General features: G+C 35.2%; 1 protein-coding gene across 1 annotated transcript in view; it reads left to right on the top strand.

Moving 5' to 3' along the window:
• Positions 1–15,956, top strand: part of LOC110442906 — a 63,178-nt gene that overhangs the window by 32,343 nt on the left and 14,879 nt on the right. The window contains exons 46-76 of the mRNA XM_021486785.1: positions 118–231; positions 684–800; positions 1,480–1,593; positions 1,858–1,971; positions 2,733–2,852; positions 3,133–3,246; positions 3,607–3,720; positions 4,325–4,438; positions 4,976–5,092; positions 5,570–5,683; positions 6,163–6,276; positions 6,583–6,702; positions 6,860–6,979; positions 7,158–7,271; positions 7,598–7,711; positions 8,010–8,123; positions 8,715–8,828; positions 9,216–9,332; positions 9,538–9,651; positions 9,867–9,980; positions 10,229–10,342; positions 11,149–11,262; positions 11,526–11,648; positions 12,171–12,284; positions 12,835–12,948; positions 13,314–13,427; positions 13,762–13,875; positions 14,174–14,287; positions 14,568–14,681; positions 15,120–15,239; positions 15,545–15,658. Coding sequence (XP_021342460.1) covers positions 118–231; positions 684–800; positions 1,480–1,593; positions 1,858–1,971; positions 2,733–2,852; positions 3,133–3,246; positions 3,607–3,720; positions 4,325–4,438; positions 4,976–5,092; positions 5,570–5,683; positions 6,163–6,276; positions 6,583–6,702; positions 6,860–6,979; positions 7,158–7,271; positions 7,598–7,711; positions 8,010–8,123; positions 8,715–8,828; positions 9,216–9,332; positions 9,538–9,651; positions 9,867–9,980; positions 10,229–10,342; positions 11,149–11,262; positions 11,526–11,648; positions 12,171–12,284; positions 12,835–12,948; positions 13,314–13,427; positions 13,762–13,875; positions 14,174–14,287; positions 14,568–14,681; positions 15,120–15,239; positions 15,545–15,658 — 3,576 coding nt within the window. The remainder of the gene's footprint in view (positions 1–117; positions 232–683; positions 801–1,479; positions 1,594–1,857; positions 1,972–2,732; positions 2,853–3,132; positions 3,247–3,606; positions 3,721–4,324; positions 4,439–4,975; positions 5,093–5,569; positions 5,684–6,162; positions 6,277–6,582; positions 6,703–6,859; positions 6,980–7,157; positions 7,272–7,597; positions 7,712–8,009; positions 8,124–8,714; positions 8,829–9,215; positions 9,333–9,537; positions 9,652–9,866; positions 9,981–10,228; positions 10,343–11,148; positions 11,263–11,525; positions 11,649–12,170; positions 12,285–12,834; positions 12,949–13,313; positions 13,428–13,761; positions 13,876–14,173; positions 14,288–14,567; positions 14,682–15,119; positions 15,240–15,544; positions 15,659–15,956) is intronic.

Genomic DNA, 15,956 nt, shown 5'->3' with positions numbered 1-15,956 from the left:
TAATCTCATATCTCAGACTGATAAAATACCTTTATTCAGAAATGTTTGTTATTTAATATTGTTCTATAACATAAGGTTAATTCTTACATGTTCACTTATTTGTCGTTATCGTTATAGATTGGGATGAGTGCCAGTTCAATCCTTGTCTCCACAACGCTACCTGTCTGAACACTGTAGGAGGATACCAGTGCTTCTGTCCTCTGGGCTGGACCGGCGATCGCTGTGAGAGTGGTAGGTCTCAGTCCACATGTATCCATAACTATATTACAGGTCTTCGTCAGAATGACCTCGATAGATGCATCCCGTTGATTAATATGCTACTTGGACATAGATTAAATTTCTGGGTAGAATTAATTAGAGAATGTCCTTGTCTTCTCATATCAACCTCGAGTCCGACCTTGTTATTTTGTGTTGACAATGTGACAGATGGCTTCTTCCATTTTACTTCGTAAAAAGCAAATTGTTAAAGATATCAAAACTGTATTTAGACTAACAACATATGCATGTCTTTATATACCAATTTACACATAGTATGCGCTCATATTGGTGACCAATTGCAGCTGGCTGTTTAGTCAAACATGCCTTTGGCATCCACCATTTTCTTGAAGTATTTGTATAAGGTACATATTTTCTTCATTTTACTGAGGAGATTTGGAGTTATTTAAATACATTTACAACTGCAGACGTAAACGAGTGTGAAGGAGTGAGCCCATGTATTAATGGTGGCACCTGTATCAATTCATACGGATCATATTACTGTCGATGTCCCAGCGGCTGGGAAGGACACAACTGTATGACAGGTACGTATGCTCCAAATCCAATACAATACACAATTCTTGGGCAATTCATTTTTGCTATATTTGTATACTGAACACTGTCCGCGAGGTCAAAACTCCCACATGCAATTTGCCAGCGTTAACACAATATAAATGGAAGTAAGCGATGTAGCTAACTTGAAAGTGTTCTCCATGAAGTCAAATAATTGTACATTATTAAAAATTCACATATTCATTATTAGTATTAAGAACATTGTTCATAGTAGTTACAAAGATAGTTCAGGTAATCAGATTATTTAAAATATGATGGCTTTGAAATATTACTGAGCCTTGTTTACGGATATCAGAAACAGCACAACGTTATGATTATGCATCGCATAGGCTAAAGATTAGGATCATGACATTCCGGGACCCGATTTGATCAAATTGTTTCATACTTAGACCCAGATATTGTGTTCCAAACATATCATGTGTACATTGTATTTTTTTTACTTATTTTGTAGGTACGTAGACTAAACTTATTTTTGAGTTCCATTCCCGTGTCATATTTTCATTTATTTATCCTGTTAAAAGATTCGCAAAAAGGTGGTTTGAACATTAACCGTGAGGTTTTGCGTATCGAAACGGTTTTATGAATATATGTTCTTGTTACGAGCATAACATACGTACCATTTACAATTGACATAATTGTGTTTTCTACCAGACACGGACGAATGTTTAAGTGTGCCTTGCCTGAATGCCGGTAGCTGTATCAATACGGCCGGGTCCTATCAGTGTCGCTGTACTCCCGGCTGGGAAGGCAAAGACTGCCGACAAGGTCCGTTGCAACAATTGCTTACATAATAGATAAATATCATATGAAGTAGACACTTATTAAAGGCAAACGTTTTGATCACAAAACCTTGATTTTAGACTTCAATATTATTGATAAAAATATCATTGGAATCCAAATATCAGATAATTGATATTTTCAATATATCAAAATCAAAAGTATCTGGTAATATAAATGAATTGTATAGCAGTTGGAAACACTCCAAACTCTTTCACAAATTATGTAAAATGTATTATAATTATGTTTCAGATGCGAATGAGTGCTACTCGAACCCGTGCCTCCACAACGGATCCTGTTTAAACACTGTCGGGAGCTACATGTGTTACTGTCCTGAGGGATGGAGTGGACGCATATGCTCCAACGGTAAGTGAAGGTCGTCAGGTAACGATATTTTTTCTTTGGTGTTTGTTATACTCAACAAATCCAGGCACTAGAGAATTAGAAAAAGGGCGAGTTTGTGTCAAGAGAGACTCGGAAGTAAGGCAAGAATAAAATACTGAACAGTAAAATATAAGGATCAAACGGGTAATAAAGATTTTAGTTGGTTTCTTCTGTGTCCGCTAAGTATTAACTGAAACACCCTTATTTATATTAGTCGTATAATGGTATTCATTCTGCAATTCTTTGTTACCAATTCTAATGAGACGAATCGTCCATTGTATACGTATGATGTGTGTATGCTGTATTAGATGGAGGCCGGCATGCGTTATCATTAACGTCATTCGAAAGACTTTGATATTTGTAAACCTAGTTTATTTTTCATAAAATTCAAAATGGATGCCTACTTTACATATTCGTCGCTTTTTACCGTTTAAAACGAAAATGATAATAAAGAAAAAGAATAGCAAGTATATGGGTCCAATAAAGAACAATTATTCGTTGTTTAGGGTTCTTTTTAATTTAAGAAGTGTGACCAAAATGGCACAAGTCTAAGACAATGCAAGCAAATTGTGTGTATGCATAACATTCCAGTCACCTATTGATACTGCGTATGACGATATAAAATTCTTATACTTACTATAGTCACCGTTACTGTGTAGTTTGTATTAGATATACATATTTGTATGTGTTGATAATATGTGTGTATATATCATGTCTGATGATTAATAATATCGTGTATTTAGATACAAACGAATGTAGTCCAGGGATGGATCCGTGTCGGAATGGAGCCCAGTGCCGTAACCTAGAAGGGTCCTATATATGTGAATGTACCAAAGGATGGGTCGGCAAAAACTGCCAGGAAGGTAGGCCATGTTGTTAATACATTCATACCCCAGAACTTTAATAAAACAAAATAGAAAGCCATAAATCCATTAATATAGATATAAACCAAAGAGTTGAAAATCATATGGAAGAGTATGAATTGTGTTTCATCTACTCTTCTGGAGCATTTGGTATCGCAGTTGTTGTTCGCGTTGTTCATGATTTATTTTAAGTTTCTGTTCTCTTTTTTTTCCGTATCGACTCCGATTAGGTATTTATGTTTTTGCGCATCTTTCTATTATTTTTCATTCTTCCTTGCAGACGAGGATGAGTGTCAGAAGGTGCAGTGCTTCAATGGTGGTATGTGTATCAACACGAACGGGTCCTACACGTGCCGCTGTCAGACTGGCTGGGCTGGAGAAAGCTGTTTGGATGGTCAGTCCATTACGCCTACAGTCTATATTAAATTGGTTACTTAACTTTTAGAATGTGATTGAAATATCAAACTGATTACCGTTATTTTCTCCTCGATTTCTTGTTTCATTAGGATGTATTTATGACTCGTTTAAGTGAGCGCATAACTCTTCAAGAAAAGCTTCGGAGGAAATGTTTCGCTCGGACTGGCATTAATGATAGGTGCCCAATGAGGAAAATTTTGATATAAAAATAATCTAGTGCATATAATTAAACGTTGGCACTTAATATGTACAACATTGTACAACATTATATTATATAATTGATAGTAATAAACATTTGTATAACTTATTTTTGAAATGTTATTGTGCTATATTACAGATCTAAATGAGTGTGTAGAAAACCCGTGCTATAACAACGCAACTTGCGACAATACCCCGGGATCTTACCAATGTACATGTGCTTACGGCTTCAATGGACCCACGTGTCTACTTGGTAAGTTTAACAAAACAGTGAAGCTCAAAAATACCTACAATCTTGTTACCTGATTAAACGTAATTTTGTATCTACCTACTGCAAGCAATGGTCAGTTTTTATGTTAAATGTGCAAACCTCAAACATAGTCGACTAATGTCGACTCAACATTAAACCAGTGTGCAGCAGTGGATTTTGATTGTTTAGTTGGGGTTTCTTTGTCAATAGATAAACAGAGAACCATCAATTCATTGTGTAAAATATTAGTTTCACATTTAAGCTATAAATGTTTTTCTGATTTTTCCTTAAACACGAGATTTTTTGATTTTTTTCAATGCTGTTTATTAGGAAATCTTAATTAAACTTTAAACTTAACCATCTGGGCTTTGCATATTTTTGCGTAGTCAATGCATATACATTATTTCAACGTGTGTCAATATGTTCACGTTGTTGCAATATGTTTACAACTCTATTATAGATGTAGGAAACGAATTATCATTAAGACTTCTACGAGTTTCAGTTAAGCAGGTTCTATCGTTAGCAAATTTCATATATGCATTGAAATTGCTGTCATTTCATCAAGAATGCCATTTGTAATGTGACATGGTGTATATTTTGACTGTAGACGAGGACGAATGCAGGAGAAACCCGTGCAGGAACGGAGCGACGTGTTTGGACAAGCCGGGGTACTACACGTGTGTGTGCCTTGACGGCTGGCAGGGTCCCACCTGTGAACAGGGTAAGTCTCATTGCTGTTGTTGTATCTACAGAATGTTTTTATAAAACAAAAAAAATGTAAAAGAGGATATTTAGAAATTGTTAAGAGATTAGGAACCCGTAAAGTATATAACATTACACAGTATTTTATCCATTTCACCCACGCAAATCATCAGTTTATAAGTTATTCTTCACAACCTGTAACATTCATTGTCTATCGTTTTTTTGGTGTTTTTTTTTTTAAAGATATAGACTTTTGTCTGAAAACAATTCAGTGAATCGTTTTATAATTGTATTATAAATTGTCATGGTAAAATCCATAACTGTTTAATTTCTATTGAGGTTCTCCATGTGATCCCCATCATTTTTTTGTTTCTGATGTGCAAAAATACTATGTTTCGTGCCTTAGTTAAGTTGACGAATAATAATGCTTTTTCCTCATTTAAGAAACTGTTTCGGTTGAAGTTTTGTAATAAGACCGAATTATCGGGATTTGTATACTTTGTTGAGAAGTATTTATACTAACGAAACAATACATAATTTTTGATTTACTCCCCAGACGTGATTGACTGCCTGCAGATCGATATCTGTAACTTCCACGGTACCTGTACTGACATGCCTGGCTCCTACATGTGTGACTGTGACTCCGGCTGGCACGGATCTGATTGTCAGATCGGTGAGTTACCTTCAAGATATCTTTTATTATTGTTTTACAGATTTAATACCAGCTTGGCTATTACTTTGATTTTTAGTTTAATTTTATCAATAAAATTGCTCTTGAGCTTTAAAATACATTCATTTTACTAACTTCCAAAAACTAATATATGACATATATATCTCTCTATTTTTATTCTTAATATCCCTCGATATTATTATAAGCGTTTCCAATTCTAGCCGTTATACATCCATCAATAGTTATGGATGCGCTTTGCTGAAGAAGGCAAATTCACCAGTTGAATTCATAATTAAAGCTAGTCAGATTTACAACACTGATACTAAATTTCAGTAAAAAGTAAATTTTGAACCAACGTCTTCTGTGACTTGTACATATGAATTTTTCTAACTTGTAATTATTTCGACTAGTCTTCAGCATTACAAGTTAATTATTTTACACCTTATTCAAGATTTAATGTCAAATGTTTATTATTCGTAGACGCCAACGAATGTGCGAACAATCCTTGCATGAATGGAGGCACGTGCAACAACCTACCAGGCTCGTATGAGTGCGTCTGTGCTGAAGGTTGGACTGGAAAGAACTGTGAAGGGGGTAAGATATTATGTTGAATGTTGGGGTTTGGCTGAATCTTAAACATTAATTTTCCATTAACACAAGAAGACTCTGTATGGATAAATTTACAAATAATAAACGCCAAGTGAGATGAAAAGGAGTTAATGTAAGTTGACAAGGCGTATTGTTAATTAGAATCCCGTGCATTAGAGGACCGAATCTAGTAGCAGAGAACAGTTCTTGTTTCTTGTTCGTTGTAAATATAACTACTCAAAACAAATGTAAAGAATTAAGTAAACTTTTTTGTTTTATTCAAAAGAAATATAACAAATATAAAAAAAAACCAGAGGAAGAAAATCAGTCCCTAATAGTTATCTTTGCTGTAAACGGAGTATTGGTCAGCATCAGGATCAGTGAACAAACTGTCAGCTTTACTAGTTTGAAATTCAAGTTTTGCTATTAATTTAAGTTTTTATTGTTTAAAATAACTGTTATAATGTACAATCTTGTTCTGGCAGACAAAGACGAATGTAGTAAGATCCAGTGCCAGAATGCAGGACAGTGTGTCAACATCATGGGATCGTATCGTTGTAACTGTACTGAAGGCTGGCTCGGACAGTACTGCGGCATAAGTATGTAAACACGGCAGTCCGATGTGCACGATACGATTGTTTTTATTGAAGAAAATAAAAAACACTGTTTAGAAGTACATTGATTTACGTCGCTCATTAAAAGTCTTTAATGTATTGCTGTATCAAAGACTTATTTATTTGTGTTGATCTGTAGATGTTTTTTCACTCGACTTTGTCCTGTGATGTTCATACATGACAAACAAGTTCAAAAATAGGAATTATTTTTGTAAGCTATTATTCAGACTTCTTCAGTTGTTTCATCGTTGTGTTTTTGTTTCAAGGTGTGCTTTATTATCTTGTTTGCAGACGTGGACGAATGTTTGTTATCTCCCTCTGTCTGTTTGAATGATGGCACCTGTCAGGACAAGCAAGGCGGCTTCAGTTGTATCTGTACCATTGGCTATAGAGGAGCTTTCTGTGACATAAGTAAGTTCAGCGTACTCCATACACAGTTTTACATGGCATATCTTACTTTATGTCGGACAAAAAGCATTCATAATAACATTTGTTTACTGTGACGTAAACTTACGGATCAGGCTCTGAAGGCGTTGTATGATTATGTATCATAATGCGATTGTTTCAGACATCAATGAGTGCCTGGAAGGTGCCTATCCATGCTACAATGGGGCGACCTGTGAGGACAATGACGGAGGATACCGGTGTATATGTCCTACTCAATGGTCCGGTTCACAGTGTAACAATGGTTAGTCACAACAACTACTTCAGATTCTGTTTCTCATAACTCGTTCAGTGATTAACATTGTACTTCTTTGATTTATTTAAGATAACGAACGCATAATCATCTGACAGCGTGATTTAGTCATTTCACGAAGAGAGTTAGAAGTTTACAAATCAGTTACTTGTTGGCTTCTATTGCACAGATACAGACGAATGTTCCCAGAGACCATGTGACCATGGCGGCAAATGTATCAACACTGAAGGAGGTTTCCTCTGCGAATGTCCTGTTGGTTGGAGAGGGCCTCTGTGTAAAAATGGTAAATTTATGGCTGACTTGTGTACAACACTTGATGGCGGAAGGGCTCTCAGAGAATGGGTGATATATATGTATTTTGTAGTCGTTTGCGTGTATCGTGCACCCATAGCCATAATAAAAAAAAAATCTTTAACTCTTATCTGTTAAATGTTCCTATCATCAAAACTCATTATTGTTATTTTTGTTGGATATACTATGTAGGAAGTGGTCTGTGAATAACAGTGTATAGTATTAAACATCTAAATTTAGATTGTCAATTATATTGATCAACTTAATATGTAAGTAAATAAGTGGATTTGATGTGTAATTGTGTCCAATATATTTCAGATGATAACGAGTGCAACAAAGTTCCGTGTTTGAATGGCGGGACATGTACAAACACCATTGGCTCATTCCGCTGTCAGTGTGCCAAGGGCTGGCAAGGACCCACATGTGATATCGGTAATTATCCATTATGTGTTTAGCAGCTTGTTGACATTGCGCATGACTCTGAATCATGCAACAAGAAATGCAGTTTTTTAGGGATGATACACTTAAAAGTGAGTATCATTTTACAAATGATTCAAGATTTGTGTACTGTAAACAAATGAAAAGGAAATTGGTTTAGCGGTAAAGGAAGTATCCCCATGTATTGCCCCATTTATTGAAGCTTAATAAATGTTTCCCTACATTTCTGCCTTTGGTGTGTGGTTATTGAGTTTTATTCTATACTGATGAGCCATACATGTATGTCTTTCAGATGTCAACGAGTGTATTCAACAGCCTTGTATGCATGGCGGGACCTGTCAGAACACTATCGGTTCCTATAAGTGTCTGTGTTCGGACCAGTGGAGCGGCCAGAACTGTGAAGTCGGTAAGTCTGGTTCTATTTCAATTAATATACACTGATTTGTATACCATTTAATGCTGTGTGGTTCTTTACTCAATAAATCTGGTATCAATCGTTTGATGACACATGAAAAAAAGAGAATACCGAAGTTTCAACAAAACCGTAATCCAAACTCAAAATCGATAAAACTGTTGCAAAAATGTGATCAAAGGGACCGTTTGACCCATCAAATAGAACAAGACGAAGAAGACGAGATATACCGGAAAGGAATTCTAACTAGAACTCACGTTTTGAAAACATTCAGGCAGTTTTTGTTGTTTTGGGAACATATCACAGGAGTACTCTATAAGGTACAAACTAGGCACAAGCTACAGTTTACTGATACAAAGATACCGTCTTACTTGTCACTGAAGGTTCATTAAAATATGAACTCCTTATATTGTTAAGTTGGTGTTCAACTCGCGTTTACTATGGTAATGATACAGAGTAGAATAGGAATAATACAAAAACAAAAATGCATGCTATGCGAGTCATTTGTCATAGTGTTTGGAACTCACTCTAACCAGACGTATAAATTGTCTGTAATTTTATGTAATTATACTGGTACTTTTACAGATATTGATGAATGCCGGAACATTCCGTGTCAGAACAATGCTTCGTGCACTAACCTAGACGGTTCCTATCAATGTAACTGTCTACCAGGCTTCTACGGTATCTACTGTGAAACTGGTAAGTATTTTCAGGGCACATATAACAGATTCCTGTGTTATTGTTTCCTACAATATCATAATAGATTTTTGTTTAATTTAGAATAATGATGTAAAAGTAGAAAGGCTCCTGTAATTTACATCCTGAGCAGTTTGTTAAACAATAATAACTACAGTATGAGCATGTACATTTGACCGGGTTGGATGAAAACAAAATTCATTCAAATTGTATATTCTATGTACGTGTTACTTATTGAGGCTTGGATAAACATATTATCTTAAGAAGATTCGATAACGAATTCCAGAAGCGTGAATAATAGATTGTATATTAAAGCAAACTGCAGATTTTATTTAGGATAATATAACGAAACATACTACGGATTAAAATCATATCTTGTGTTTTATTAAGATGAAAATGAATGCGAGATTCGCGCTCCTTGCTTGAATGGCGGTACCTGTCAGAACACAGTTGGGTCATTCCGATGCGTGTGTCCCGTCGGTTGGTATGGACCAACTTGTAACTTGGGTAAGTTAAACATTTGTTACAAGTTTAATGTGTTGGTACCGTCATGCTTCTTTTAAGCCTTGTATATTGGTCAGTTTAAATGATAAAACGTTACCAAACACATAAATGTTAGATGTTTTGTTTGTGTGTTTGGGATATTATTATTTTTAACTGTTACATACTACTTGTGAAGTTAACTTGTAATTGAGACTGGTGTTCTTTGCAGACAAAAACGAGTGTGACACACGACCATGTCAACATGATAGCACGTGCATCAACAACGACGGATCTTACACGTGTCTCTGTAGGTCAGGCTGGTATGGCCCAGACTGCTCACTAGGTAGGTCTGGTTGTGCAGATTGGGTTCACTGCATTTTGATATCAACTCATTTTGTAGCCAACCTTATTTTAACGTTGTTACATTAACGACAACTATGAATTCTTTAAATCCCTTTTTTGGTTCGTTTTATGTGTTGGATGCCTTTTGATTGTGTATACAAATCAATGTCAATGTTTAAAGCTAACCATATGGTAATAAATACTCATTTAATACAGACAAAAATGAATGTGAACAACAACCCTGCACAAATGACGGCAAATGTACCAACACTGGTGGTTCCTATTACTGCGACTGCGCACGAGGCTGGACTGGAAGCACGTGCACAAAAGGTGAGCACATTCTTTCATGAAACAATCCCTAATTACGTATCATAGTTTATATCTGTAGCCTTATGAGCAAAATATGAATTATTTGAACGAGAATGAAGACATTTTTAAAGAAATGATCAACTACCGTAATGAATTGAAATACCACTTTAACAACTAGTGTTTCTTTAGAATATATCAAACGTAGATTTACACTTCTTTTTATGTGTCGATAAGTGCCTCAATCATCCTTATTGTATGGTACATTGCAGATGTGGATGAGTGCATCAACAACCCTTGTTTCTATGGTGGTTCCTGCATCAACACGCCGGGGTCCTACCTCTGTCAGTGTATGTCGGGAAGAGAAGGATCCAACTGTAGAAATGGTAAGACACAGGCTTTAAATACGCATATAGTACCACTTGTATTTGTTTCGGTTGTATATCTTATTGAATTGCTGTGTTTACATAGAACAGCACATTTGTTATGATTTGTCATAATTGATAACATTGTTATTCTATTTGTAAAAAATGATCATGGGTAATTAAGATAATTTTTCAATATCGTCAATTTTGAAAGTTAATATCGTATGTCTGTAGAATACACTTAGCATAAACATATCAGCGATGATGAAAGGCTACGTTCCTACAAGTTAATATACAAATTGTATAATAAATATATATTAATATTCCTTGTGCCATTTTTATTGATATATTATCCGTTCATTTATGCTTTCATATGAGAACATTATCATGTTAGAAATATATGTCTATATATTTACATCCATCCCTTAAACAATTTATATGGAATGAAGCAGAACAGAAATATTTAAAGAATTTAGTTTGTGGACTCGGAGTTACCGTCATTACCATATGTCTCCTAATTCCAAGAAAACTCTAAAATATCTCATTTTAAAAACTGAATTTAAGTACTTGCTGGTACTGTGACTAAAACACAGAATCACTAGAATACTAAATGTGTTAAATACACGGCGAGGTGACGTTTGGTTGAGTTGTATAAGTACTCGGTTATAAAGGTATCTGGGGTTGCTTTGGACCAAATTGGCAAGAGTAGTAAAATAAAATGCCCTGTAAAATACATTTGCATATGCATCGAGTATTTGCGGGAAAAAAAGAGTTGATTAGACAGACTATAGTAGGCAGTTGGTACAGCTGTTTATTGTTTCTTATAGATACAAATGAGTGTCTCAATATACCCTGCTTTAACGACGGTCAATGTATCAATACTGACGGATCCTACTTGTGTCGGTGCGGTGATTACTGGAAAGGCAAGAATTGTGAAATAGGTAAGTCTGGTCTCTAAACATCACATTTAGTAACTAATATTATTTAAAACATATTTATAGTCATATTCTAGTATGCTTGTCGTTTGTTGATCATGAATTTTTACAATAATGTATAACTAGGTATTTGAAGTATTATTGTTAGATGTGATCGAAATAAAAAATGTTTATATTGTAAAGGTAACCTTAACAAATACATTCCGTTAAATGTTTTGTTATTCGACTTTTCGTTGCATCTTTTCAACACATATTTATGTTGATTACAGATATCAACGAGTGCACAGAGATGGATTACAGTGTATGTATCAATGGAGGCACGTGCATTAACCTAGCCGGTAACTACACCTGTCAGTGTCCCCCAGGATGGTCCGGTCAGAGCTGTAACATAGGTACGTATTGTATCAGTAAAACAAACGCTACACCTGGCGTGGAACATTGACATCCTTTCACTCTCACTCTACCACTGTATTGTGTTCAGTTCTTGTGTCCCTCCCTCAGTAGTTCTGTCACAAATTCCTTTTTGGACAATAACTCCGTTACCTATGAATGACTTTCAGCTAAACTTGGAGTATAGTTGCGTAAAAACAATACATATCCCAAGTTCAAAGATGAGAGGAATGTGTGTTTATTACATTCCGTTATAGATCCTCGATTCTGTATGGCCGACTATTGCGTATAAAGCTTAAAACGTGTGAATATATATAATTGCAATTGTCTCACAACGATCATGAACAAATGATTAATTGAGAATAATGCAACCAGTCAAACCGTTTAAATCAAGAGAGACTTAATTTGAGCAAATTTTGAAATACCTTCTTCGCAACAGTAAGATTATGTGCGATACATAATGTGTACTATACAAATAGAAGTACAGTTCTTAAAAATTAACCATATATTATTATGTTTTTCAGATGTCAACGAATGTGTGAACAATCCGTGCTACAATAACGCCACGTGCCGCAACCTGGACGGGTCCTACATCTGTCAGTGTACTTCCGGTTGGACGGGACAGAACTGCCAAATTGGTATGTCATAAGCAATATGTTTTATACGAAGTACACCATCGTCACATATATTAAACAAGACACCTTGTACTGATTAAACATGGTTCTGAGAGTAGGAAAAGAATACAGACTTTACATAATAATTTACCACTTCCCTTCTTTTCCCCCTTTTCCGAACAAGCTTTGTCGATGGGGGCTGCTCAATCAATGGCTTGCTCGGACCTTTCTCTCGGACTCTCCTCAAACTAAGTTTTCCTTCTCTTAACTTTAACTAAGTGATTCATTATTAATTATTATGTAATATATATAGTCTGTCATTTGTGCTGCATAAACCCAACTTCGTGACAAAATCTTCAATTAGTTAAAGGTGGTCACTATATGGTAGAACTAGAACATTCAATTATAGGCGTGAGTATTTCAGGCAATCATTAGTTCTAATAAACATTTTCCTACATTAGACATGTCGAGAACATGATTTCTATATCCATCGACGCAGGTCACTTTTCGGAAGAAATGTGTGGATAAATATCCAAAAAATTGTATTATTAAATTTTGTATTAATTGATTTCAGATGAAAACGAGTGCCAGTTCAACCCGTGTGAGAACGGCGGTTCATGCTATAACAGACCTGGGAATTATGAATGCACATGCGTGCCAGGCTGGGAGGGCAAAAACTGTCAAATTGGTACGTACCAAAACAAGGTTTCCCCTTGAAGATAAAATTATCTTTCCATAATATTTTGCTTTCAATATTAATATGTAACATTCTTAATAGGTTATTTCAGTTCGGTGTGTTACTTGTCTCCGATAGTCTTAAATTCGAGGATAGACCTACTGGGAAAACTGAGAATATAGCACTGAATAGAAAATCATCCTGTTAGTGATATATTAAATAAAACCACGGTTTGCAGTATCAATCAAAAATGGCCGGTAATACTTATAAAGATAAAAATTATTAAGTAAGCATTAAAATAACCATAGAAGAAGTGAATATTAGAATAACCATGTTCGTAGTACGTGTTAAACATGACGCAATGACTTGCTGTTTAGATGTGAACGAGTGTCTGACCATGCCCTGTCTGAACGGAGGTTCGTGTTTCAACAGTGGTGGCTCGTTCTCCTGCCAGTGTCCAATAGGCTGGCTTGGAGATAGGTGTGGAACAGGTACAAAAAGATCATTCCATAATACGCCATCTCATTTTGGAAACCTATAGTAAATTTTCTTCATAATAAATGAAATAACTGGAAATGAACGTGTTGCTGTGTACTTAGCTTTTTGAGGTAAAGTCGAATTCCATTTTTGTTAATCCAGTTCGAACGTATCAAATACAGAAGAACATCGATTTCGTTAGAAGTAAAAACAGTTTTGTTTTATTTGAAAATCTCTGGTAATTCCGTAGAACCTCGATCTGATTTTTTGTAGTGAAGGCGAGATAAATCACAAGGAATATTAGTGAATAACAATGAAAGTAATGAATATATTTTAATTTTTTTAAAGACGAAGATGAGTGTTTGCGCTTCCCATGTCAAAATGGTGGTACATGTAGAAACTTACCCGGATCGTACAAGTGTGAATGTACTTCCGGTTGGTACGGGGACGAATGTCTCAAGGGTAAGTTGTCTTCCTTTTCAAATCGTCAGTTCTGGAGCAAGTTTGGCGAATAAGAATGATAAGTTCATAATAGGGAATAACAAACGTTTTCTATTTCATATTTGTATATATTCATAAATATGTTTACAAAATGAATAGATAAATAAAAAATCTTACAAAGTAAAGGCAGACCTAGTAAAATAATCTGGATGTTTGATGTGAAAACAATATTGTTTGGTTTATAGTCGGTAGTAAATTGATAACCTAGACATCAATTTTGGTGTAAGAACTTCAGAATGTTTCCTTATATTTGTTAAAGACATCGACGAATGTAAGAATGCCACGTGTCAAAACAATGGTCGCTGTATCAACACTCCAGGATCTGTCCAGTGTCTGTGTGAGAGAGGCTGGACTGGAAAGTTCTGTGATGTTGGTAAGTTTCGCGGCTTTTTATCCTGATCTGTGTTGGGGGTTTTGTTCTACACCAAATATTTAGGATGAAAAAATTAAAGCTAACGTTACTTTGATATTACGCAATAAACCTACTCATGTAGAAAACACGCAAATAAAAAAATATACAATGTGACGAATTTAAATATGATTTTAGTTCGTTGGTTATTATTAACACATTTTTGAATATAAATTTCTAGCGTTTTAATTATTGTTAATGCTCTCATAATCATATAACTGAACAATCATCACGTTTCCTATAGATATTGACGAGTGTAATGTCATGTCCTGTCTGAATGGCGGTACCTGCGTGAACACAGCTGGAGGCTACACATGTGTCTGTCCTCCCGGTTATACGGGTGAAGTCTGTAACCTAGGTAAGATACTCAATCTAATTAAATTATTATTATTAGCCAATTAAATGGGGGTTTTCAAGTTTTATTTTTTCAGAAATAACATACATAAATGTGAAAGGTTAAGCGTTATTTATCTTGCATTGCCGATGTTCATAATTTTAATTCTTATAACAGCAAATGCCTGTATATATAAATTTATCAAATATATATGGTGACAGGCCTACTGAGGCGATTCGAAATTGCAGATTTGCTTTCATTTAAATTCAGAATTTTCACTTTGTAATGTCCGCTAAATAAGTAATAACGTGTTTCTTTCTGTAAATAAGTTAAAATACTGATTTTAGTACTTGCATAATTGATTAAACAAAATTTTTACGGGGAAAAGTCGGAAAGAAACTTATTCCTTGATATCACGTACATTACGATTGTCGATATTTATTGTCTGTATTTCCTCCTCAGATCGAAACGAGTGTATGTTGTTCCCCGGTATCTGTCAGAATGGGGCGCTATGTGTCAACATCATCGGTACTTACACATGTCGCTGTCTGATTGGGTGGACCGGCACAAACTGTACTGAGGGTCAGTTTTATTTAGTTTTTACTACATCACAATTAGTTTATATTTGTTCTAAGACACACACGCTAATTTAACTAAAAGAGAAAAAGTAAACCTAGCTAAAAATAAGTATTTTAAATAAACATTTTTTTAAATACATTGTATCTTTTGGAAACAGAATAAGGTATTTTTTATGAAATTCAAAAGTATACTGCACATTATTCTATGTATGATTCATGGCAGTTAGTTGTATTTGGAATTCATGTGTTGTTCTACAATAGGACAAAAACTGTTCACACAAACGTTTTTTTTTTTACCATATTGCTCAGACGAGAATGAGTGTTTACAAGATCCCTGTCTAAATGGTGGGACGTGCAATAACCTGCCCGGTACATTTGACTGCATCTGTCCAAAGAGCTGGGACGGACAGAGGTGTGAACTAGGTAAGACAATCGCGGTTCAAAAAACTGCTACTTAGTTTGAATGGTAATATAGTGAGTCATTGCCTGTGTAAACACTGATATCCGTATATCGACCGAAGTCGAGTGGTCTATTCTTTAACAGAACTTTATATATCTATGAAATTTGATTAGCCAAAATTTGGCATGTCTGTTTGTTATGTAGGGAAAGATGATAATCGATTAAAATAAGCACCCTAGATGTTATAGATAATGGCATTTGATTCGCTAGCATACTCAAATACTGACCTACCGGTTCACTGAAGAGACTTCAGGAAGTATA

Source organism: Mizuhopecten yessoensis, unplaced genomic scaffold, assembly GCF_002113885.1.
Source record: "Mizuhopecten yessoensis strain PY_sf001 unplaced genomic scaffold, ASM211388v2 scaffold1945, whole genome shotgun sequence".
NCBI lineage: Eukaryota > Metazoa > Mollusca > Bivalvia > Pectinida > Pectinidae > Mizuhopecten > Mizuhopecten yessoensis.
Note: the sequence above shows the minus strand (reverse complement) of the source record. Positions and strands in the feature narration are given on the sequence as shown.